The 27,415-nt window shown below is 43.8% G+C and overlaps 1 protein-coding gene across 7 annotated transcripts in view; it reads left to right on the forward strand.

Annotated features, from left to right (window-relative positions):
- The window catches only part of klhl32 (kelch-like family member 32), a 263,410-nt gene that overhangs the window by 86,726 nt on the left and 149,269 nt on the right, over positions 1 to 27,415 (forward strand). For 5 of the 7 annotated variants that reach the window (XM_041188385.1, XM_041188391.1, XM_041188389.1 and 2 more), the window contains one exon: positions 18,384 to 18,482. The exons of the other annotated variants lie outside the window; for them this stretch is intronic. In XM_041188385.1, the coding sequence (XP_041044319.1) occupies positions 18,384 to 18,482 (99 nt within the window). The remainder of the gene's footprint in view (positions 1 to 18,383; positions 18,483 to 27,415) is intronic. 7 annotated transcript variants of the gene reach the window in all.

Here is a 27,415-nt window from a genome sequence, read left to right on the forward strand (position 1 = left end):
TTTCTCTTTTACAAAACCATGTTGACTCTGCCTAATTGCCTTGAATTTTTCTACGTGCACTGTTATAACATCTTTAATAACAGCGTCTAACATTTTCCCTATGAAAGATGTTAGGTTAATTGGCCTATAGTTTCTCGCTTTCTGTCTCCCCCACTTTTTGAATAAAGGAGTTATATTTTCTATTTTCCAATCTAATGGAACCTTCCCCAAATCTAGGGAATTTTGGAAAATTAAAACCAGTGCATCAACTATCTCACTAGCCACTTCTTTCAAGACCTTAGGGGGAAGTCCATCTGGACCTGGAGATTTTTCAGCCTGGAGTCCCAACAATTTGCTCAATACCACTTGCCTGGTGATTGTAATTTTCCTGAGTTCCTCCCTTCCATTTTCATTTCATGATTTAGACATGCTTGTCACACTGTGAGCCAACTGGTCTCACAAAAACTCTGTCTTTCACATGAGGGTTTCCAATCTCCACCCTCGAAGAACTCACCTTAGAATCTTCTCCTAAAAGGACACCTTCTCTCGGATGTCTTCAACAAGGATCCAGTTCCATGGTTTCTATCTCTCCCTCCGATGTCCCTCTCCCCTGGATCGCCACGTGCATTCAAGCTTCACCTTCCACACGCACACTGGTACTCGGCCATGCCAACAGAACACCACTGTTTCGTAGGCCCGTAGTAAGGAGTCACACCTTTGGCTGCCCTCCCCGACCTTCTGGCTGCTCGCAAGCTCACTTTGCCTTAATTCTGCTCCCTGCAGCTTTCTGTCTTTAATTCGGAAGATTTTCCTCTGCTCCTTTCTTTCACTTCACTGAATAGGATCTGTTCCAGATTCCTGTCCTCATTCTTTGACTTAACTGTCGTCTTGAGACATTTTCCTGTCCCACACTCTGGTTTTGGGACTTCCTTCTTTGGTTTGAGACTTGCTTTCTGTCCCTTCCCTGTGTCCACTGCTTCTGGTATTGTCTTCCGAAAGGTGTTCTCTTCTGGGTCACCTCTTCGTGCTGCTTCACTTTCATTTCCTTTTCTTCTGTGCAAGCGCAGAGCTGGCTTTAAATCTTAAAAAAAAAATAACTGCACACATACGCAGGGCCGTTTACTGGTCCAACACCGAGAAAATGCACTAACAGCACATGTGCGGCCATTCTTTGGCCTGCACATTCGCAGAACCCAAAGGTCGAAATAAAAAAAGAATAATCTGCAGCCTTTCTGGGGCTAATGCATGCACAAAAATCGCTGGGGCCCATTGGGAACTGTAGTTTCCCAACTCCGAGGGCCCAACCTTCGTTTTGTTTTATTAAAAGACAAGTTTTCTCCTCTTCTGGGATCCATAACAAGATGACATGCACAATGATATGTAAAAGCCATGGAGAGGTCCAGTGATGAAAAGTTTTAATTGGGGCACTGTTCCTTAGAATGGAGACAGATAAATCATTTGTATTGTACTTGCTTATTGATAACTGAACAGGAGAGACCACCACCACCTCACACACCCCACTGCTCCCCCCACCCCCGGTTGGGAGCAAGCAGATTGTAGCGTGAGTTTACTCTTATACTGAATGCTATATCGGGAGACAATAAGCTGGATTTCCATATTCGATGCGGGCAGCAGGAGTTGGGAAACTTCCTGCTTGGTGCATCCTGCTCGGGAGAAAGTTCCAGGGGTGTAGATGCTAACAGGAGTCAGAACCCAAGAAGCCAAGCTGCAGGCAGCTGGAAGAGCAACTCAAAACCTGGCTCCCCATTTGGTGACTGCAGTCTGGAGGTGCTGCTGCTTAAGGGAGTTTCCCTCTGTGTCATTCCATTGCACTATCCCTGTAGGTCAGTATTTCAACCTATCTGCAAGGCACCGTCGAAACAGCTTGACGGTAACATATGCAACCCCATGTTTCATGCTAGCCTCAAGTATCCTTGTAGCAGACTGCATAGCTCAGCATATGTTTCTCCAATTAATTCAGGCCCTGTAAAGTCAGTTCTTTATGATCTATGCAAAGCAAGTGAACCAGAGGTTGTAGATATAGTTGACGCCTTAGTGGGTGCAATTAATTTTGGTGTACTAGGAATTTATCACCCTGGCGTACTTTCTTTCATGCAGCGCAAGTGCAAACAAAAGATAATGGTTGGCATGGACTTAAGGTTGCATCCAATGTCATGGTTTGTCAGGCCCCCCACACTCTGAAATGCTGGACTCCTATACAACAACATTGTAATGGAGCCTGTAAAGCGTGCAGCAGTAGCCAAATTTCTTTCCTCCCTGCCAGGCATTCGGCCCTACCGGGGCGCAATTAGGCCAATGTTGCCCACCAGTTCGGCCATGCTGAGGACTCTGAGTGAACTGTGCCTGTCCAGAACATGTGTATAGCGCAGGAATTAAAGGCAGTAAAATTGACTCTTGTAGTGCAAAAGGGCATTGTAGAAAAAGTAAAATTCAAGGACTTTTCAACATGTTCTAATTGTGGGATATCGAGGGTATTTACGAAATTAAAATGTACAACTAACTTGTCAATTGATGTGTTATTATTTCTGTAGGTTGCATTAACGTCTATCCCTCAACTATAGATCTACTTATGAAAGAATAAATTAGCTTGCGAAGAAAATTAACCACTCAGACCACCCATTTTTATCAGATTAGTTCTCAATGGTGTTACAATTCCCTGGATTCCAATGCTGACTTATTTTTGTGACGAGCAAACCAACAAGAGAAAAATTCTCTGAAGTTGTCTGCTGCTATGTTATTGTGTTCATTCCTGCCACCAGGTGGTGCTGCAGTGCAGCCTGCAGGCAGTAACGGGTCTGAATACTTACGAATAACCACAAAGAGAAGGAAGAACAAAAAATGGGATTTTGCTTCTCAGGGCTTTTGGCAAAGATCAATCCTAGAATATTAAATGTCATTTAACTAGTCAAAGCTGCGCTTTTATTTCTCTTCACAGGAGCTACCTCATCTAATCCCAATCTTTTTCTTGTTGCCCAAATCCTTTAGGTTCCTCTTTTCAAGTGACTCATTGGCCTGAATCTTCTGGTCAGTGTGCGGGGGTGGACCCCACTTGCTGATGCGTAAAATGACATACAATGACATTGGGTGTGCGTCCTGACGTCACCGCGCATCATTCAGGTCTTCAGTTCGGTGAGTGCACACTGGAGTCAGCTGCGCACTCGCCAAACTGTCAAAGGCCGATTAAGGCCATTTAACTAGCAATTAAAAAGATTAACAGAGCTACCTGTCCAACCTTAAGGTTGACAGGCAGGTGAAGAGCCCAGGCAGCCTTCGCATTTATCGTGAAACCTCATCCAGGATGAGGTTTCATGAAGGCTTTATAAATCAAATAAAAATTTTTATTAAAATTCATTGACATGTCCCAGCTCATGTGACATGTCTGAATAATTGTTTTTTTCTTTATTTCAAATATTTAATAATCAAAGTAATCTTCCTGAGGCAGCTCCATGCCTCGTAGATTTCTGCGCTCTTTCGTGCAGGCCCCGACTCTCCCTCCTCCCCTCGCCTGCACAGGGAGCGCTCAGCGCTTCTAGGTGCACGTCATACTGGGCGGGCCTTAATTGGCCCACCCATGTAAAATGGCGGCGTGCGGCAAATCACGGGCTGCTCCCGCTCCCACTCAGCCCCCCCGACGGGGAGAAAATTCTCCCCATTGTTTTTTGAAATATTTATCGACTCTCCTTCAACAATGGTTTGTGACAGAGAATTCCACATTCTCTGTTTGCTGCATTAAGAAATTGATTTTAACTTCTCTTTAACTCTTTTTATGATCATGAATCTGTGCCCTCCTGCTATTATGTTACCAATTAGTAGAAATAATCTATGACTATTTACCTCATTATAACTGCATAATCTCGGACAGTTCTTTCAGGCCTCCTACTAACTTTATCAATAATAGTTAAAGGTGCCAGAACTGCTCAAGACTCTAAGTAACTATTCTCTGGTAACATTTTGGAGAATCTGCTGCACATTTTCCTTCGCTTTTATATTTTTCCTCCAATGGGTGCCCAAAACTGTTACCAGCATTCCAACTGCAGGTTAAAGTACTGTATATTTGCACAAACTCTGCTCCTTTACTCCATGTAAAATCTCACCGTTTAATCTATGTTATTATTTCCATAAGATATTACTTAATATTTTCTACAGCAAACTGAATCAGCCATGTCTTTGACAAACCACCTAATCTATCAGTGTGCTCTTGTTGTCATTCATAATCTTCATCCATTATTTCACAAACCTAACATACGTGTGCAGAAATTGCTGGAAATACCCAGGAGGTCAGGCAGCATCTGTGGGGAAAGAAACAGAGTTAATGTTTCAGGCCTGTGACTTTGTATCAGGGATTCCACCATTCGCAATATTTTGTTTTTGTATTATTACTTAAGCAGTGTCCAGACAGAAGGAGAGAGGGAAAATTGGAGGTGGGGAGGGGTTGGCGTGGGCTGGTCACTCTCCAGGTATTTAACTGTATGTGTAAAAGCCAATGAATGGTTTAGGGAGAAAGAAACAATTTACCAAAAAAGTAGCAGCCTTTCAAACAACTTCAACATTTAGATTACTGCATGAAAACGTGTGTAACCTTCAAATGTTGGTGGGATATTTTCCTCTGTGTAAAATTAAAATATTTTCAGGAGCCTATCATTGAATTGTTAATTCAGGTTCTTCTTTAACATTACACACAAAGCCAAATATAGCTCATAGTTTCGTCAACTATTTAATTCCATTGCTGGTAACAGATCTGGAAACTAGAGGAATATAACTAGAAAGTTTCCTGTAATAGTGGAATGAATAACTACTACTCTCTTTAACTTGCCCTGGTGCTGATGGTGTAACAGCTTCAGGATTTGATTTGCTAAAATCTTAAAGCTTCTGTCTATATTTGAGATCCTCGACTCTCAAACTGCAGTCACTTTTGAAGGAAAATACCTGGATTAATCTTCTCCAATATACTAGCACAAATCAGATGTAAAAGAATAAAAGCTGATATTTCACATGCATAAACATGCAAAAAGGTTATTGCGCATGAAATATTGCTGGACTATGAATATTATAAAATAGAAATTGCAAGACTCTGATGTTAGTTCATCAATTGAGAGTACAAGTTAGAGATAGGATTGCAACATTGGCCAGGCAAACTCAGCATTTGGCATCGTTACCCCTCTGCGTCTGACTGTAACAGGATCAATGCAGGAATCCTAAAGTTGCAGTCTGTCATTCATCGCTGTGGCACAGGCTGTGCTGTGGACTCTCAGTTCTCCTCCCCACAAGCCAGCAAATGGTGGAATCAATCGATCTGGCGAGAACCACTGCTTTTCTGCTCTCTCATTGCTGTTAGAAAACCCATAGAAAGTTGTCTTGTTCAGTCAGATGTAACTGGGCTTTTAACCACAACCTAAGAAATAACTACTGTTGAATGAGGAATGTGGCCATGAAAAGAGAGCCTTATATTTATGGAACATTGTTAAATGTTTCTATTATGATTAATTACTTTGTTTTAAAATAGATTTTTTAAATATCCTTTTTAAAAAGTTCTTTAATATTTCAGAATCACCATGACCCCTTGTGTATGTCCTAATCTTTATTTTACACTCTGTAAATTTTCATAAAAGCGATTTGATTGATTGGTGCTTCTCAATTCCTGGGTGGCTGTCTGTAAGAATTCTTTACTGTGGTTGGCTGCTTGGATAGCTTGATGACATCACTGCAGCTCCATACTCGAATCCACTGCACATTGAAAGAGGTAAAGTCCTCATCACTGATATCATTAGAACTCTCTGCACAACTTGCTCTGAGGTCAACAGCAAGCACCTCTTGCTTTGGGCCATTGTTACACTTATTCTGCGCCCTGTGCTCACACATTAATGGAGCTCAGCAGCACCCGTAAAAACTCTCAATTTCTGTCCTCACTTAACCAATCTCCATTCATAAAACTCATATTCAACCTCTGGAACTTGGACATTTCACCGTTGTTGTAATATATCATTACATCCAGAACCCCAGTTACCTGGACGAGTGCGGCTTCAACAACACTCAAAAAGCTTGACACCATTCAAGGCAAAGCAGCCTGCTTGATCCATACATATCCACCATAGCAACATTTGTGTGCCATGTACCAGATACACTGCAGCAACGCACCAAGGCTCCTTCAACATCTTCCAAACCTGTGACCTCTACCACCTAGAAGTTCAAGGGAAGCAGACACTTGGGAACATCACCACCTGCAAGTTCCCCTCAAAGTCACACACCATTGTGACTTGGAACTATATCGGTGTGCCTACACCATGTGGACTGTAGCGGTTCAAGAAGATGGCTCACCACTACCTTCTCAAGGGCAGTTAGAGATGGGCAACAAATGCTGACCTTGCCAACGAAGCTCACATCCCATGAAAGAATGAAAAAGAATAAAATTCAAATTTGGGAGTGACTGTAACAATTGGCAACATGGGCACAAAACTTGGATATAGTTGTTAGTGGAACAGTCTGTTGTTAAAAATATGGGTCAATGATACCGGCATTTAGTTTAAGGAGTTAAAGGCAGGTGGAATGAGTTAATACAGATTAGCCACGATCTCATTAAATGATGGAAGAGGCTCAACACACAAAAAAAAAGAGGCTCAACAGGTTGAATGGCCTACTCATGTTGCTTTTCCCTCTTAAAATGTGAGAGGTGATTTAAAATGTGCATCTTTACTTATTCGTTAATTGCCTGAACGTCTTGAGAGATATTTTAAAAATTTGTGCCACTGGAGGGGTGTCTCACTTACTGGCTATGTCACCTGGAGACAGGCAATTGGCCGGTCATGTTCAGGATTAAGGCACTGGGGCCAAAGATGGACCCAGACATGCTGTGGTCCGACTGCTGCTACTTCGTCATCTGTGTGGCACTCCCTTTATACTAAAAAAAGTGGCTGCGTATGTCAGGTGTCTTGCTCCCTATTGAGGTGAGGCTTTTTGTCTGTATTCCCTGTGCATTTATAAAACTGCCCCCTTCAAATCAAATCTCTGATGTATTGGACGTCAGCTTGAAATACCCATGGCTGATATTTTTCATACATCTGAGGGGGTTTCAGGAATATATTGGCAATGCAGTGACCTTTTGAGTTAGAAGGTTGTGTGCCCAAACCTTGCATTGTAAAACCGCGTTCACAATGTGTTAGAGCAACTGGAAAAAGTCCAAGCGTGTTCTGTGGTAATTAACCCATAACTGTGTGCAGTAAAATCCTCTTACAGAAACATCCAATTTACTGTCAAAAATGTTCTTTTTAGCAGAATATAACTAAACTTCATTGCGCCTCTGAGAGCTTAAAATATTAAACAAAAGTCAAAATTAAATTTACTTGGCAAATTACAATGTCCTTGTTTTCTTTCCTGTAACACTCATCCACAGTTCAAATAACAACAGCATCATAGGTCCAAGAAATAGTGAGATTTATCTTGAGAACTTTTGATACTAAAAGAATATTTCAGATCATGAGAGGTCATAGTTTCACAAGTGTGTTTGCAGTTAGAATAAAAATACAATTCCCTAGGCCAGGCCACAGCCCCTTTAATGAAGCTCGTGAAATAAGGACGTGTCATAAATGGTTATACCATGCTGATATTTGATTGAGAATTAAACTATATTACTATTGCACTAATCTCTGCAATCCCATAGACATTTAACATGTGTAGTTCACATTTTCTGGCACATCCTTCCAACAATATTGGAGCCATGAAACCTCAATGATGGATTACCAGTCTTCAAACAAAAAGTGCCATGACCATTGTCTTATTATCCTATGTTGCTCTTTCATCAGACAGAAGACATCAATTGTCATAGAGTCATAGAGGTCTACAGCACAGAAAAAGGCCCTTCGGCCCATCGAGTCTGTGCCAGTCAAACAAGTACCTAACTATTCCAATCCCATTTTCCAGCCATGGCATTACAAGTGCACATCCAAATACTTCTTAAATGTTATGAGGGTTTCTGCTTCGACCATCCTTTCAGGCAGTGAGTTCCAGGTTCCCACCACCCTCTGGGTAAAAAAATTCTTCCTCACGTCCCCTCTAAACCTCCTGCCCCTTACCTTAAATCTATGCCCCCTGGTTATTGATCCCTCCACCAAGGGGAAAAGTTCCTTCCTGTCTACCCTATCTATGCCCCTCATAATTTTATACGCCTCAATCATGTCCCCCCTCAATCTCCTCTGCTCCAGGGAAATAACCCCAGTCTATCCAATCTCTCCTCATAACTAAAACTCTCCAGCCCAGGCAACAGCCTGGTAAATCTCTGAACACACTCTACTGCAATCACATCCTTCCTATAACGCGGATTCCAGAACTGTACGCAATACTCTAACCAGTGTTTTAAACAACTCCAGCATAACCTCCCTGCTCTTATATTCTATGCCTCGCCTAATAAAGGCAAGTATCCCATATGCCTTCTTAACCACCTAATCTACCTGACCCTCTACCTTAAGGGATTGGTGGATATGCACACCAAGGTCCCTCTGATCCTCAGTACTTGCCAGGGTACTACCATTCATCGTGCATTCCTGTGCCTTGTTTGTCCTGCCCAAGTGCATCACCTCACACTTATCTGGATTAAATTCCATTTGTCACTGATCAGCGCATCTGACCAGCCTGTCTACATCCTCCTGTAATCTAAGGCTAACCTCCTCACTATTTACCACCCCACCAATTTTCGTGCCATCTGTGAACTTGTTGATCAACCCTCCCACATTCAAGTCTAAATCATTTATATATGCCGCAAACAGCAAGGGAACCCCACTGGACACAGGCATTCAGTCACAAAAACACCCCTTGACCATCACCCTCTGCTTCCTGCCAATCAGCCAATTCTGGATCCAATTTGCAAAATTGCCTTGGAACTCATGCACTCTTAGACTATGTCAAATGCATTGCATCTACACACCTGGTTACCTCTTCAAAAAAAGTCAATCAAATTGGTCAGACATGTCCTCCCCTTAACAAAACCATGCTGACTGACCTTGATTAATCCCTGCCTCTCCAAGTGTAGATTAATTCTGTCCCTCAGAATTGCTTCCAATAGTTTCCCCACCACTGAGATTAGACTGACTAGCCTGTCGTTCCTTGGTTTATCCCTTCCTCCCTTTTTGAATAACGGTACCACTTTGGCTGTCCTCCAGTCCTCTGGCACCTCTCCTGTGGCCAGAGAGGTATTAAAAATTATTACCAGCGCCCTTGCTATCTCCTCCCTTGCCTCATTCAACGGCCTGGGATATATTTCTTCCAGGCCTGGAGATTTATCTACTTTTAAGCCTGCCAGAACTGCTTCCCTTTCTAATTTATTTCATTATATAATGCATAGAAAATAGGGGAAGGAGTAGGCCATTCGGCCCTTCGAGCCTTCTCCACCATTCATTATGATCATGGCTGATCATCCAACTCAATAGCCTGCTATAGAGTCACAGTATCCAACGTGGGGCTCGACCCCACAACCCTAAGATTAAGATTCTTATGCTTTACCGACAGTTATCTAGGCATGTGTCCAGGCATATCAACATCCTTCTGCCTGATTTCCATAACACATCGTCCCTCTCACTTGTGAACACCGACACAAAGTATTCATTTAGAACCCTACCTACGTCTTCCAGCTCCACACACAAATTACCATTCTGGTCCTGAATGGGCCCTACTCTTTCCCTAGTTATCTTCTTACTCTTAATGTACTTTTAAAATAACTTTGGATTTTCCTTTATTTTACCTGCAAATGTTTTCTCATGCCCCCTTTTTGCTCTCCTAATTTCCTTTTTAAGCTCTCCCCTACACATTCTATACTCCTCTAGGGCTTCCGCTGTTTTGAGCCCTCAGTATCTGCCATAAGCCTCCCTTTTTCTCTTTATCCAATCCTGTATATCCCTCGACATCCAGGGTTCCCTGGATTTGTTAGTCACATCCTTTGTCTTTACTGAAATATGTTGGTCCTGTACTCTCTCTATTTCCTTCTTGAATGAGTCCCACTGCTCTGACGCAGATTTACCTAAATGTAGCTGCTCCCAGTCCACTCTGGCCAAATCATATCTGATCTTATTAAAATCGGCCCTCCCCTAATTTAGAACTCTGATTTCTGGCCCATCCTTGTCCTTTTCCATAACAAACTTGAATCTAACGGAGTTATGATCACAATCCGCAAAATGCTCCCCCACCGATACCTCTACTACTTGCCCAACTTCATTCCGTGAAATTAAGCCCAGGTCCACCCCCTCTCCTCTAGGACCTTCTATGTACTGGCTTAAAAAGCTCTCTGGGATGCATTTTAAGAATTCCGCTCCCTCTAAACCTATCACACTATAACTAATCCAGTTAATGTTGGGGAAGTTGAAATCCTCTACTATTATTACCCTATTATTTTTACACTTCTCTGAAATTTGCCTACATATTTGCTCTTCTGTTTCTCTCTGATTGTTTGGCGGCCTATAGTACACTCCCAGCAATGTGATTGCTGCTTTTTTGTTTTTCAGTTTTACCCATATGGCTTCATTTGAGGAGCCTTCTAAGATGACCTCCCTCCTTACTGCTGTAATTGATTCCTTGATCAATATTGCGATACTCTCCTCTTTTACCTCCTTCCCTGTCTTGCCTGAAGACCCTATATCCTAGAATATTGAGCTGCCAATCCTGCTCCTCTCAACCATGTCTGTGTGACAGCAATGACACCATACTTCCTTGTGTTTATTTGTGCCCTCAACTCACCTGCCTTATTCGTCAGACTTCTTGCATTAAAATAAATACCATCCAACCTTGCCAAAATCCCCTGTGCCTTAACTGGCCTATAATTTCTATGCCTTCCAGATGCACTTGCTCTCTCTTCTAATTTTGGCTGTGCTTCTCCCTCTTCTGAACCTCCACTCAGGATCCCATCCCCCTGCCAAGTTAGTTTAAACCCTCCCTAACAGCGCTAGCAAACCTCCCCGCAAGGATGTTGGTCCCATTCCAGTTCAGGTGCAACCCATCCACCTTGTACAGGTCCCACCGTCCCCAGAAATCTAAATCCCTCCCTCCTGCACTATCTCTCCAGCCACGCATTCATCTGGACTAACCTCCTTTTTCTATACTCACTGGCGCATGGCACCGGAAGTAATCCAGAGATTACTACCTTTGAGGTCCTGTTTTTTAATCGGTTTCCTAGCTCCCTAAATTCTGCTTGCAGGACCTCATCCCTCTTTCTGCCTATGTCATTGGTATCAATATGTACCACGATCGCTGTCTGACCCCTCACTTTAGAATACCCTGTAGCCATTCAGTGACATCCTTGACCCTGGCACCAGGGAGGGAACATACCATCCTGGAGTCATGCCTACGGCCGCAGAAATCTCTGTCTGTTCCCCTTACTGTCGAGTCTCCTCTTTTTTCTCCCACCCTCCCCCCCACATGCAGCTGAGTCACTCTCAGTGCCATGAGTGTGGCTACACTCCCCAGAGGAACCATCACTGTTGCCGTTTTCCAACTCAGAAAAATGGTTCTCGAGTGATATGCACCCTGGGGATTTCCTGACTACCTGCCTGACACCTTTCTTAATTCTCTCTCTGTCTGCGCTTCTGTAAGCTGTGGGGTGACCACGTCTAAAAACGTGCTATCCACAAAACTCTTAGCCTCACGTCTGCACCTCAGTGCCTCCCGCTGCTGCTCAAGCTCCAAAACCTGGAACTCAAGGAGCTGCAGCTGGTGGCACTTCCTGTACACGTGGTCAGTCAGAGTGCAAGGAGTGTCTAGGACTTCCCACATGTTGCAGACGGTACCTAACACGGGACTGAACTGCACTGCCATGCCTCTAGTTGAAAAGTAAACCCTTACTTTAAGTTAAATACAGTAAAAAAAAAAGTTAAATTATCGATGTACTTTAAATGAAAACTAGAACCCTTACTTAACTTTCCTTAGCTTAATCTATTTTAAACTGGAAAAAAACTGGAGAAAAACACTTACCCATACTCACCAATCAGCTGTCACCTTTGTGCTGACTTCACTTTTTGAAGCTTCCCTGCACTCACGCTGGTTCTGATCTCTCCACCGCTCTCTAGCACTGTCTTGTGATATCACTCTTGTTATTTTCAATAAGAACTGACTGCAGGACACTCTTCCCAGACTGCTTCACCGCGATGCTGACTGTAGGACTCTCCTTCCAGACTGCTTCACAGTGATGCTGACTGCAGGACATTCTTCCCAGACTGCTTCAACATGATGCTGACTGCAGGACACTCTTTCCAGACTGCTTCACAGCAATGCTGACTGCAGGACATTCTTCCCAGACTGCTTCGCCACAATGCTGACTGCAGGACATTCTTCCCAGACTCAATTGCTCCAGGAAATCAGCAGCCCTGACATATAATAGAGCAGCTGAGTGCTGAAATCTGCAATAAAAGCTGGCAGTGCCAAGCACTTAAATGGTCAGCAACACCTTGAAGGGAAAGTTCAGTTAATGTTTGGAGTGGGTCTGATGAAGGGTGAAAGATGAAACATGAACTTAATTTTTTTTTGTGCTTATTTAAATTACTCCATTTCCTCTATTTCATAACATCATACAGTCGCTGTCACTCATTGCCTTTATTGCAGGTACGCAGGCTTATAAAAATGATGGCCAGGAAAAGACTAATTGGTCCAACAAACTAATTTGTTGCAACTAAGCTTCATGACCCACAATCCTTCCTTTGCACCAACAGTCATGTCATCACCTACGAGAGACAAAAAGAAGATACTTAACTAGAACAAGCTTAGACCAAACCTTTGCAAAATTCCTTTCCAACACCTCCCCCCCAACATGATCAAAATATGAACTCGAAACTTATGAACCAATAGGTCACCTACTTTTACATGCTGTGATACTAGCAATATTCAGGAACTCATCCAACTTCCTTCTGGATGCTTGGAGCATATCAATACTCACTCCAGCAGCTGACAACTTGTTCTAAATGTCGATAAGCCTCGTCAAAACCTTCTGGTATCCAACCTTGTTTTGTGCTTAAGTAACTTGTACAAATATCCCATGGTTCTCCATAATCTATCCAATTCAAATGGTCTATCTGGTATTAGGTGCTGCTTCATTTTAAATACATGAATCAAATCTGCCCAAAGCCTCTGCTTTCCTGAAGTAAAAAAAAAATCAACCCTCTAAACCTATCGTGGCAACTAAAGACGTTTTAAGGTAAGTATCAATCTGCAGACCCTCTTGTGAACATTTTCCAGGCCTTCATATTGCTCAACACGTGATGGGACCAAAACTGTTCACAGTATTTCCAGAAAAAAATAAGCAAGGTCTTATTTAAGGACAATAGAGTCCTGTTTGTTGTTCTTTGGTTTGTCTTTAGCAATATACCCTAATACTCTAATTGCTTTAGCCATAACGTTGCAACACTATGAAACTTTAGGAAAATTCATCTACTGCATTTAGTTATCATATTCATTACTTGGTGAAGGAAGCCTTGCAGATCCATAGGTAGTGCCCTTGCCTCTGAGTCAGAAGTGCTCTCCCACTCCAGGATTTGTTAGCCAAGGAAGAAGCGTTCATGATACGGTGCAACAGGTTAATAATCAGCCTGTTAGTCCTTCCAGCATTTCCCCACTATTCCCCTAAGGGGAAAAAAGTGTGTATGAAGATACAAAAGTAACAATGCACTTAATCTCTTTCCCACTCAGCAGACTTCAGCTTGAAATACTGCATGGCATTCTTGTGATTGTTATTAGCCTTCACATGTGCACAGAAGTACATTTACCAATATCAAGAGACATTTGCTAAATGCAAGTCTGTTGCCCCAGTGCATGTAGGTCTGAAGTATTTGTTTATTTCACTTCCAAGGTGCTAACATTCATACAAATCTTTATGAACCAGATTGTTAATGAAAATTGCGAAGAGTAATATCCTAAAAATGATTTCTGTGGGACTCTACTAATTAGTCTCACACAAAACCATAACATTAATGCCAGCCTTCTGACTATGAGAATGCAACTAATGCCTTAACCAACCCTAGGTCTGTCCTCCAACCCTTCAGGACCCTATCTTATAAGGTAATGTTTTTTTGACAAGTTGCCATAGAATCTTGATGAAAATCCAAATGTGAACCATCTACCTTCATCCACCAAATGGTTAATGGTCATAAAAATTCACCTGAGTTGGTAAAACATGACGTTTTTCAAAAGGCATGACAAGAGTTGTTGATTTCTCCTACTCTGTCCAAGTAGTTATAAGGTACATCTTCAATGATACATTCTAACAACATTCCTATAACTAAAATCAAGCATATGGACCTATAATTTTCTGTTTTTTGACTTGTTTAAAAAATGGCATGAAACATGCCTCCTCACAACGCATGGTAAAGACTTGTGCCCATAACCAGCTGTTAAGTAGAGGAGCGAGGAGGAAGGTTATTGCATACTAGGTCAGGGTTGTCCAACCCTTTCGCTCAGGGCGTGGCCACGTTTCCGTTCTTTTCTCACTCAAGGGGCCGATGAACAAATTTCGAAAAGATAAGGTTTGGCACAACATTAAACTGAATTTCAAAAAAAATCTGAGGTATTAAGAAAAGAAACAATTGCTGAGCTAAAGTAAAGCAATGTCAAGACATTGTAAATTGTTAAGCTTAAAAGAAAAAGTAAGTAATAAAAATGACCAGAGAGTGAGAAGGTCAGAGAGAGAATGTGTGTGTGTATGTGTGTGTGGGTGGTCATCAAAGTGAGTGAGAAACCTGAGACTGGGAGTAAGGCAGACGCTCCACTGTCTCTCTCCCACACCCTCGCTTCCACGCATCCTCTCTCCCAACCCTCCACATTATTTGTCCCACATCTTCACTTCACACTCTCTCCTGCACGCTCCCTCCCTCTCACCCTTCCTCCCACATAATCCTTCCCTCAGACTCTCCCTCACACTCTCCTGCACGCTCCCTCCCTCTCACTCTTCCTCCCACACACTCCTTCCCTCAGACCCTCCCTCCTTCTCCCCCCCACACCCTCTCCCCCTCACACCCCCTCTCCTTCACTCTCCCTCGCACCCTCCCTCCCTCACATTCTCTTTCCCACACCTTCCCTCCCACCTCTCTCTCTCTCTCTCCCACACCCATCTTCTCTCCCCGTCTCGCCTCCACACCTTTCCTCCTCCTCTGGCTCCCACTCTCCCTCCCCCTCTCGCTCCTACACCCCGTCTCTCCCACGCCCGCCTGCACCCTCTCTTTCCCACACCTGCCCTCCTTCCCCCTCTCACTTCCACAGCTGTCCTCCCTCCCTCTCTCGCTCCCGCACCTTTCCTGACATTCTCACTCCCACACATACTCCCTCACTCTTTCACTCCTCCCACACACACATACACATACACACGTATGCACTCTCAATCCCCCACACACACACTCTACCACATACACACACTCTCTCTCATTCCCACACACGCACACTTTCTCTGCCACTCCCATACACACTCGCTCAAAATCTCTCTCCCACACACACTCTCACACTCTCACTCCCACACACACACTCACTCTCATTCCCGCACAAACTCACTCCAAATCTCTCTCACTCCCGCACACACTTACTCAAAATCTCTCTCTCCCCTGCACACACACACTCAAAATCTCTCTCTCCGTTACACACACACTCACTCTCTCATTCATGCGTACGCACGTGCCACGCACACACACAAACACACTCTCTCTCAGGCCCCCAAACACAGTTACACCCTCCCTCTCTCTCACACACTCTCATGCGCGCGCACTCTCGCATGAACTCTCTCGCGAGCACGCAATCTCTTGCACAAACTCTTTCACGCGCGCACACGCTCTCTTGCACGCGCACTCTCACGCACTCTCGCACACATGCACTCACTCTCGCATGCACACGCACTCTCTCTCACAACCACACACACAGTCACACACTCTCACACATATACACTCTCTCACGCACGTGCACTCTCTCACACAAACTCTCACGCGTGCGTATTCTCTCGCACGAGCTCTCGTGCACGCAAGACCCACTCTCTTGCATGAACTTGCACGCGCGCCCACTCTCTCGCACGGACTCGCACACGCGCGCCCACTCTCTCGCATGGACTCACGTGTGCCCATTCTCTCGCACGAACTCTCGCGCGTGTGCACTCTCTCGCACAAACTCTCGCGCACGCAAGACCCACTCTCTCGCATGAACTCGCGCGCATGCCCACTCTCTCGCACGGACTCGCGTGCGCGCCCACTCTCTCGCATGGACTCGCGCGCGCGCCCACTCTCTCGCACGGACTCGCGCGCGCCCACTCTCTCGCATGGACTCGCGCGCGCCCACTCTCTCGCATGAACTCTCGCACGTGCGCCCACACTCATACACGCGCACTTTCTCGCATGCGTGCACATTTTCACATGCAGCACGCATACACTCTCGCACGCAGCACACGCACTCTCACGGGTCACAAGCCTGATATAGATTGTATCCATTTTCTTGAACGTTTTCTATTGAAAGCATCAGTACCAACAGGTCCACTCCTCCATCACCCCCTACACCTCAACCCCCTCCCATGGTACCTTCCCATGCAACCACAGAAGGTGCAACATCTGCCCCTTTACTTCCCCCCTCCTCATTTTCCAAGGGCCCAAACACTCCTTTCATGTGCAGCAGCATTTCACTTGCATTTCCCTCAAGTTAGTCTACTGCATTCGTTGCTCCCAGTGCGGTCCCCTCTACATTGGAGAGACCAAATGCAGACTGAGTGACTGCTTTGCGGAACACCTTCAGTCTGTCCGCAAGCATTACCCAGACCTTCCTGCTGCTTGCCATTTCAATACTCCACCCTGCTCTCATGCCCACGTGTCTGTCCTTGGCCAGCTGTAATGTTCCAGTGAAGCTCAAGGCAAACTGGAGGAACAGCACCTCATCTTCCGACTAGGCAATTTACAGCCTTCCGGACTTAACATTGAGTTCAACAACTTCAGATCATGTACTCTCTCCTCCATCCCTGTCCCCTTTCCGATCCCCCTTTTCCCAATAATTTAAATTTTTTTAAAATATATTTTTCTTTTCCCACCTATTCTTATTATTTTTTAATGTATTTCCATCCATTGTTTTATCTCTAGCTTTTAGCCTATTTCGATCCCTTCCCCCCACGCCACCCCCACTAGGGCTATCTGTACCTTGCTTGTCCTGCTTTCTACCCTTAATGTCATCATTCGCACATTCCTTAACTAATATTACCACCGTCAACACCCCTTTGTCCTTTTGTCTATGACATCTTTGGCAATCTCTTCTTTGCCTCCACCTATCATTGGCCCTCTATCCAGCTCTACATGTCCCACCCCCTCAACCAGCTTATATATCGAAACAAAAATAAAAATACCTAGAAAAACTCAGCAGGTCTGTCTGCATCTGCGGAGAGGAACACAGTTAACGTTTCGAGTCCGTATGACTCTTCAACAGAACTAAGTAAAAATATCTTTTTTCTATTTTTACTTAGTTCTGTTGAAGAGTCATACGGATTCGAAACGTTAACTGTGTTCCTCTCCGCAGATGCTGCCAGACCTGCTGAGCTTTTCCAGGTATTTTTAGTTTTGTTTTGGATTTCCAGCATCTGTAGTTTTTTGCTTTTAGCTTATATTTCATCTCATTTCTATATTTCTTAGTTCTGATGAAGAGCCATACGGACTTGAAACATTATCTGTATTCCTCTCCACATATGTTGTCAGACCTGCTGAGTTTTTCTAGCTATTTCTGTTTTAGTACCAACACCATGTCTGTTCTGAGACCCCTTAATCTTGTCATATTTGGTTTGATCCTTACAGCTTTAGAGACAATTGTGGATCGCATTAATAACAACTGAACATAGTCTACTGGAGTGAGGAACAAACATAGTTTACTGGAATGAAGGTTAATTTATTGTGGTAATTTAAAACCTCTGCCAAATCCCAGGTGTTCACCTGAATCTGTCATCAGGAATCTTTCCACAGCCCTAAGAAGCCCTTAATGGTTCTTGGGCTTCCAAACTTAATAAAATTACTATTGCTACTGTAGTTAACCACTATCTCCCTCTCCAGTGAGCTTTTGATTGCTCTGATAGCACTTTTGGTGCCTTTAACTGGGTTCAGTACCTATCTCTATTCTCTTGAGAGTTATTTTTCTTCAGCTTGTCAAAGTATTTTTGCTTTAGTCTGATAGGCACTCGCCGTATGACTAATTAACCATTTTTGCTTTATCGTGTGACTTTTTACTCTGGGAACATCGAGGACCCCCTTTTGCATTAGGATGCTTTCAGAAGTAGTCAGTATTTCTTCTTTGTTGGTAATTCCCTGCTGGATAGAGCCGCATAAGCTGTTGTAATTTAGTGCAGTTAGCAATGCAGAAAAATAATTTATTTGACACAAAGTCAGCCTCCCTTTTAAACACTGAAACTGTTTGATTTTCAGATCTTATTGGAACCAGGTATAGTTCAAGACGTGCTTGCAGCGGGAAGTCACCTTCAGTTATTGGAGCTCCTGAAACTGTGTTCTCACTATCTAATCCAGGTGAGCCAATACCTAGTCTTATTATTCTTAGCGGGACTTTGATCCTCAGCCCCTTTTGTAGTGTGATTTCAATGTTCCCATTCCCACCCATGTGTGGAATAATTTATGTTACATGCTCCAATATAAACATAATGTGTGGATGTGTACCATCATTAGAAACAAAAAATAACCTATATAGTATCTACATTTTTAAAAGTTATCATAGGTGTGGAAGAAGAAGAAAGAATACCACCCCCAGCCATTGACATGGTAACACCCTAGTCCACAAATTACCAGATTTACTGAATTCAATTTTAAATTTAACCATGATAGCATTTGAATTCGCAGTCTCTAGGTTTTAAGTTGAGTACCATAACCACTACATTACCAGATATGAAAGAGACATTTGTTAGTTTTTATATTGTAGCTTGTGTTTAGAGAGAAGTTGAATTGGTAACGCTGGCTCAAGGCAAGGTTCTTCTTTTTTAATTTGACAAGCTCAAAATCAAAGGATTTTGAAAGAGGCTTGCCTTTTGAATTGATAGAAAATGCGGAAAAGATAGTTTTTATTTTTTCAGCTAATTGAATATTGTCTTTACTCAAAACTGCTATGAGTATTGAGGAAAATAGCTCAGTAGTTTCTTCACATCAACAAACATAATCAGACAGAGATAAAGTGTCTCTTGTCATGATCCCAGCTGATCTTGCTACAGAACAGGTCAGATCCCTGGGTGGAACCTGGCATGATAGATCCTAATTTTTATTTTTTGTTTAGAAACCTGGAGAGCGGTTACTGAACAGAGTCACAGGAGTCTGTTGAACTTTTAACAAAAGAATAAAACATTTATTGATCAAGAAGAAAGAACTATATTAAACGACTCCTTCACCAACAATGAATCCTTTACAGATATATACAGAGTCATAAGAATAATACAAGTTACAAAAATCTAGCTTATACTCTAATGTTCACAATAAATATACAGTCCACGTAATAATAAGCAAACTGTGATTGGACACATCCCACACTCCTAAACCAAATGACGGATGCCACCAATGCAACTTCAGTGATCTCTCATCAACTTCCTCCAGGCGCTCATCACACCTCTTCAATTTTTAAAAATCTGTAATTAAAAGTCTGATGATGACCATGAAGCCATTGTCAATTGTTGTAAAAACCCATCTGGTTCACTAATGTCCTTTCGAGAGGGAAATCTGCTATCCTTACCTGGTCTGGCCTACATATGACCCCAGACTCTCAGCAATGTGGTTGACTCTTAAATGCCCTCTGAACAAGGGCAATTAGGGATGGGCAATAAAAGCTGGCCTAGACAGCGACGCCCACATCCCATGAATGAATTTTTAAAAAATCATGAGCTAATCGATCTCACGGAAACTCTGTCTTTCACACGAGGGTTTCCAATCTCCTCTCTTGAAGAAGTCACCTTGGAATCTTCTCCCAAATGATGCTTTCTCTCGGACATCTTCAGCAAGGACCCACCCCCCAGGGTTTTGATCTCTCCTTCCACTGTTTCACAGGCCCTTCGGAAGGAGTGACCAACCTTTGGCTGTCTCCTCAGATCTACTGGCTTCTCACAAGCCCAGTCTGCCTTGATAATATCTCTGCACTTTTCTCCTTTTAATTTGGAACCTTTTCCTCTGCTCCTTACTTTAACTTCACTGAACAGGACCTGTTTCTGATTCCTACGCTTGTTCCTTGTCTTTCCCTGTCTTTTTTCTGTCCCTTTCCCTGATTTCTGGGGCTTTCCTTTTTTCTTCTGTGAAACCTGCTCTCTGCAGCTTCCACTCTCGTGTCCAGCTTTTTCTGTGCCTCACTGTGTAATGGCATTTTTCTTCTTGAGTCATCTGATCTCTTTTGCCCTGTTCCATTTTGTTTCTTCTCCTACACAGTTGCAGGGCTCCCTTTAAATAAAAAAAAGGACAAAGAACCAACTGCGCATTTGCGCTGTGCTGTTTACCGGCTTGAAGACGGGAATCCTGACCAACTGCACACGTGCAGCCATTCTCCGGCTGGCACAACCCGAAGATTGTAAAAATGCACAATCAGCACATTTGTGGCCATACCAGGGCTGGCGCATGCACAGAAACTGTTGAGGCCCACTGGGAATTGTAATTCCCAACAGAGGTCCCGACCTTCATTTTAAAATGTAAGTTTTTTCATTCTTTTCTCGAGCTCGCAGTGTTCTGTGAATTTGAAGAGAATTTGGCTCTTGTGAACTGGAGGGTGAAAGTCAGAGGGACACAGGCCTGCATTTTCGTTATGATGGAGAGCTTCTCCATTGTAGCGAAAATGGCAGAAGAGGTCCAAATCTGGAAGGCCCGCCTCCGAAAGTGGCACCTTCCATTTTCGCAGGGGTGGGAATGAGTCCGGATCGGGATTCGTGCATTTGCATTTTGTGGAAGCAGCTACACGTAGAAATCAACAGCTGGCTCCACCAATGTGTGATTTTGGTTTGATAGGTATTGGAAACCTGACATGTGCAGATTAGACCTGGTAGGACCAGATTTCAACTTTGTAGAATCCTTTAAGAACATACAAGCATACGAAATGGAGCAGAAGTAGGCCATTCAGCCCCTCGAGCCTGCTCCACCATTCAGTAAGATCATGGCTGATCTCTTTGTTTTGAATTCCACATTCCCATCCCTCATTCCAGGTATCAATCTAGTAAAGCTCCTCTGAACTGCCTGCAACACATTTACATCCTTCCTTAAATATTTATGATTTTGTGACTTAAATATGTGATTAAGGGTATCCTTCCCCTAAAAGAAGACATGAATGTGTAAATAAAGTGCATAAACTCATTGGAACTATGAAGCTCATTGGAACTGACTCACAAGAACCTTTACATTATTATTTGGAAATTAGGGCTAGGAATACAAACTTTTCATACTGTCAAATGTGTCAAGAGGAACTGTCAAGGTATTTAAAACTCCTGCCCTTTAACTCTTGAAATAAACTATCTGGAGTGTTTTAAAAAAAGATTTCTTGTTTGTCTCTGTAAAATACTTTCACAGACTGAAGAAAAATAACTGTCTGTTGACGGCATTTGTCAGTAAATAGAGATAGTTTAAGTAAGTTATATTGGTATTTGTGGATGTTGGGAATGAGCTTTAGCTTTAATGTTTAAGTTTGATTCGTATTTCTGTATCTGTGTGTTAAGAAAAAGTCAAGTTGAGTTTTAGTTTAACTTTAAAAGGTGCCTGCATTTCTAATGAGAGTTTACGAATGTAAGAGAAGTTAAACAAACACTAGAGTAGGAAAACTGGGCTGTTGCCTAGCAACAGTGTTCCAGAGAGGCAGGCCCCATCTCACAGACATACATAGAAGAAACTAGAACCAGCAGTTTTTGAGTTCAATTTTGAAGACAGCTGCCACGCAGTAGGAGCCTAGGAGGGGCAGATAGCCAGTTCCAAGCTAAAGCTGGTTGAAAGTAGCTGCCAGAGAGAGACCAGAGCAAAGGGGATAGATAGTAAGCCCCAAGCTAAAGAAGAAAGGCCCCAAGAATCCAGGGGAGTGGAACAGGAGAAAGTCCCAAGCAGACCTTCAAGTCAAAGGAAGGACAGGAAGCTAGAAAAGGCCCTATTAAGAGACGTTAAGAGTGAGGGGCAGAGAAAGGCTTTGGGCTTAAAGCTCCAAGCTGCAGAAAGCAGAGTCAAAGTGATATAAAGGCTTGTGTGAAGTCAGAAGGTCCAAAGAGCCAACTGAAAGTTTGTAAATCTTTGCTGTGGGCATGTGAAGCAGTGGTGCACTGTTGACAGCTGAGTCGGTGAGAGAGAGAGAGTGCATGGAAGAAAGCTCAAAGCATGTGGTGACCCAGGGGAGAGGAACATCAGAAGGAGGGGTCAAAACCCTGGAGCTGAACCTTTGCGGAAGGCGCCTGAGAGAAAGCATCAGTTTGGAAGAAGATTCCAAGGTGAGTTCTTAGGAAGTGGAGATTGGCAACCCTTGTGTGAAAGACAGAGTTCAGTGAGACTGGTTGGCTCAGGGTGACAGGCATCTGGGGGAGGGAGTTGATGAGAGATCCATAACATCTGGTTGAGGTGGCATCTGTCACTTGGCTTCAGAGTGTGGTGTGCCTGACCATAGGTGCCTATTGCTTTACATGGACTGTGTACGTACTGTGGATATTAGAGTATACAATAGCTTTTTTAACTTGTAAACTTGTGTTATCCTTACAAATCTATATATATATCTGTAAAGGTATAGTTGTGGGTGAAGGAGTACTGTAATATAGTTCATCCTTCATTGTTTATTATTTTTTTGTTATAAATTCATTAGCTGACTCCAGTGACTCTGTTCAGTAGCCCCTCTCCATATATCTAAACAAACAAGGTTAGAATCTGTCAAGCTGGGTTCCACCCTGGGATCAGGTTTGTCCAGTAGTAACCTCACCCTGGGTTCATAACAGCTTCCAATACTGGATTAGTGCTACATGACTGATTTCACAACAGTCCATTATCACAGGGTTGCCTACCATTTCAGTTTAATTGACAGTTCCAAATAGCTATGGACCCTTTGAAGTGGGCTGTGAATTCCAATGCTATTTGTTATAATGAGTAACGCAATTAAATGTAATGTTTGTTGTTGTAAGGGATAATGTTGGTAAAGGAATGCAAATATAGTAAATGGGTTTTTATGAATGAGTGTATCAAAATAAAGTTTGTAATAGACACTTAAAACTTTATTTTATTTAATCTCAGCATGCGTCCCTAGGTCTGCCCATGATGGATACTGGGTGAGCGGCATGGTAGGTGAAAGGACCAATGGTAGGTGGGTGGGGATCATGAGTTGGCATGAGTTGAAACTGTTGGCCTAGGAGCTATAAAGGGCCATAGATGGGTAGAGGATTATATTTTAGCATAGGGGCTATAAAGAGTCGGGGGTCGGCAAAGGGGCATAGGTTGGCATGACAGGTATGAAGGGCCATGGAAGGTGAGCAGAGGGGCATAGGTTGGCATGGAGGGTATGAGGGACCATGAGGGGTAGGCAGGGGGGGCATGAGGAATGTGTGGGGTGAGAGGGATGAGGGCTGGAGGGCTATTTTACATTCTCTGCTTTTTTATTAAATTTCAATATGGTGCCCTCTGCTTAGGCTGCCCCAGTGCCAGACATTCTCCACACTTGTTCCAGGGCCACCGGGCCCATTTCCCAGGAAAACCCACAAACTTGGAATGAAAATCTGACGTTTGGTCAGACATTTTTAGAAGTCGAGTTCGCGGAGCTGGGAATTCTCCTGCACACACGATGTGTGGATGAAAATCCAGCCCACAGTGTCCCTGTAAATTCAATGAATACTGAAGGGGGAAGCTACACCTGGGAAACCAAGTGTTGCGGTGAAGAGAGAATGGAATTTGAGGAGGGAGAATGACTGAGGTAGTTTTGGGGGAAGTGGTGGCATTTATTCCACCTACGGTTTTCTTTATGATTAAAAACCTACGAATTGTGAAGTAATAAACTGATTCACAATTTTTAAAGTAAAATGCCTCTCACAGTGCAAACAAAAATGAATTGGGGAGAAGTAGTACTTAGAAGTGTGCATTTTTTTAAAATGTCCCATGAGATAAACTCACAAGAACCTTTGCATTATTATTTGGAGATGTGGGCTAGGAATGCAAAACTTTTCACAAACTCCATAGAAATGCCCTTGTGTTTTTAAAGTCTCAGATGTCTTTGAGATCAATCTTCCTTTAATAATTCCACAAAACCTGCTGCTGCACAATGAATAGATCAGTGGTATTACCTGGCCCAAAAATCCTCTTACTATTAATGACTTAACAACTCTTAATAGCTTACTAACTCTTTCAACCTACCTTCCACTCGCTGCTTCCCTCCTGACTTGCCGCCTGATCCCGACTTGCCACCATCCTCCTGGCTCACTCCTGACTTACCACCTCAATTCCAACTCGCCACCTTGCTCCCACTCATCCCACCCAGACCATCCTGCTCACTGCCTCTCCCTCATGCTATCTCCCTCCCGCTCGCCGCTTCCATCTCCCCATCCCTTCCCGTGAGGGCTCAGGAGAGGGAAGAAGTGAGCGAGGGAGTGGGAAGGCTAGGGAGTGAAGTGACGAGTATGAAGGTTTGGGAGGAAAGTGGCGAGCGGGAGAGTGGGGAAATTGACACGAGTGGATTTTGGCTGTTTATTTCCACCCGATTAAATCATCTCAGGCTTGGCTCCCGTCCATTAATTTCCTCTTACAGGGGAGTCTACCATGGACTGTTGTGCAGCTGCACAAGCACACAGCTTAGAGGGAACACTGTTGAGGACGTGTATTCCTCTGGAGTTTAGAAAGAGCTGCACATATGAGCTTCTGAAATAAAATCTATTACTCATCTAGGTACAGTAATTGCATAAATCTATTATATTTGTTATGTCACATATCTGTTGTTTAATTTTGTTTACTGTCCATAAACATAGAGAAGCTAGAAAGCTACCAAAAACCTTAACATATCCCAGTAGGTTTAATTGAAAATTGTCCAGTCAATTCTTCTCATGTGTATTAATTTTATCAAAAGAAATCTGAAAATGTAATTGTTTGTGATATGCTGAAAATTAATGACAGAGTCACACATAATTCTAATAAGCCTGGACAATTTTTCTGAAGTGCTACTACTCACCAGACAGCAAATCTGTGAATTCGTAATGCAGTAATGCTTGCTCTAGGTACTGGGTTAGGACTGAAGGGAATGATTCCACAATCCCAGGGAAATTGGCTTTGGGATTGCTACGCATACAAATGCACTAAAGCAATTGAAGTGGGGAGCTGACCTTGCTGAATCCTGCAAGGTCAGCTAATTTTAATAATTTGCACATGCTCCCTGTGCAGCTTGAGTCTTGTGCAGGGCTGGAATGAATTGGGGCCTGCTGAATCCAGCCCATGCAATGTTTGGAGGACTGCCGTTCAAAATTAAAATGATACAGAACGCAAACCTTGGATCTGTCATGCCTGCTTTTTGAGAGCTACAGGTAGCCATAAATGTCCAAAATGGTGTCTGCACAACACATGCACACACCCTTCTGTTGGGTGAACATCTGCTGAAAATATGCAAAGTAGGCAGATCCTAACGTGAATATGTGTAATGCTGATTTGACAGCAGCCCTGCCATTTTGGAGTTCAATATTCCAGCTGACATCCTCCCTTAAATTTACACAGCTTATTCATCAGTAAGAAGGACACTCCTCAAACAGCACTTTTTGATGGAATTGTCAACTACTTTCAGGCCTGTTGATGATTGATTTCTGCTGGTTATTGCTGTGATGGTAGCAGTGTTTGGTGGTTACTAGCGTCCTGAGTACAGAGAAATGTACTGAAAGATTTTGCCCTGCCTCAAGGCTTCTGCGCAAACCAGTTCCCAGTTTTGGGTGCAGAAGTTTGTGTCCATCTTGGAATACAGCATAACTAGGAGAATGAGCACAGGTGAGCTGAAACAAGCTGCGGGAGGAGGGGGAGAGGGACAGCGGCTCTCAGCAAGAGGCCATCTGTCTGGGGAGCAATTGTCTTTAATGAACCTCAGCAAAGAACAGAGCAAAGTACAGCACTTCACTTACTCAATGAAATCAGCCATTGCTGCAGCCGCAGCTGCAACCTCAGAGCAGGGCCAGGATGATGTTGCCAGTGGCTGTGAAGGTGTCTGTGGCAATGAACTTTCATCCTTTTGGCTCCCTCTAGGCTGGACCTGGAGAATTTTTGAAACAACTTGCAGTTTGTTACCCTTACACTGTTCAAAAGGGAAGTCACTGGGTCTGACTATGTTTCATTCTCTCTTACCAGAGAGCAACAGGCATAGTGAGCACATGGCTTCGCTCCGATTGCAGGCTCCCCCATGTGGCATGGTGCCATTGACAGCACATGAGGCTTTGCAGGCACTGCATGTCAGCTCTGATCTACTGCAACCCAAAGGGATTCCACTCCCTCAACATCCAGCTGGTGTGTGACCATAGGCAGCAAATCATGCAGGTGTCCAGTGTCCTGGCAGCAGTCATGATGCCTTCATTCTGCGGCAGTCACTATATCATCTACATTTGATTCACCATGGCATAGAGAAGTGTGGCTACTGGGTGACAAGGGCTGTTGTTGATGTGTGACTTATAATTCTGGTGACATGCGTACAATGAAAGTCAGGCTGCCATGTGAAATGTGGCAGAACAGATAGTTGGCGTACAGAAACCAATGCCTGGACTTTCTACAGATGCCCTGCCATAGCGGGCTGAACGGGTTTCAAGATTCATGGTATCGTGCTGCATTCTGCACAATGTCACAATCATGAGCACAGAGCACTTGACGCCATCTCCACAATGATCAGTTGAGGAGCAAGAGGAAGGGAGAAGGTAACCTGGACAAGCCACTCTGGCTGGGCAGGATGTGAAGAAAAACATCTGAGTGCGATACCAGTAACCGCATACCCAGTTCCCAATTCGTCAATAGTCCCACACCTTGGGCTGAATTTCATGGTCGGGGGGGAGGGGGGGTGGGGCACGCTGGGCATATTGCTTGCCCCCACCCCCCGCAAGAGTCGGCTGGCAGTTGACAGACCCAAAAAAACTCACCCTCCAGCAAGTTAAACAGGCTCAGTGGGAGGAAGGCCTGCTTTTTGAGAGCCGCCAGCCAACCTGATTGCAGGCATCTCCATGAAGGAGAGAAGACAGGCGTCGGAGCCAGGTACGTCGAGCCCCTTTTGGGCGGGGAGCGATTTTGCAGCCTAGGGAGGGTTTGGAGGCCAGACAGGGAGGAGCAATGTGGGGGAAACATCATGAGGGAGGCACCCCTGATTGCAAAGCGCACCCCCGAATCCTGTGCTCCCCCTTCTTGCCTTTACGAATATTTTTTTCGGAAGCGGACTCCCCACTCCTGGTTGTCTGATTACTCCAGCTGTTTTATGGCATGGGCAACGTGGAAATACAGGTTGATTGGCTTGGTAACGGGCTCAATTGCCC

This window comes from Carcharodon carcharias, chromosome 5 (assembly GCF_017639515.1).
Source record: "Carcharodon carcharias isolate sCarCar2 chromosome 5, sCarCar2.pri, whole genome shotgun sequence".
Taxonomy (NCBI): domain Eukaryota; kingdom Metazoa; phylum Chordata; class Chondrichthyes; order Lamniformes; family Lamnidae; genus Carcharodon; species Carcharodon carcharias.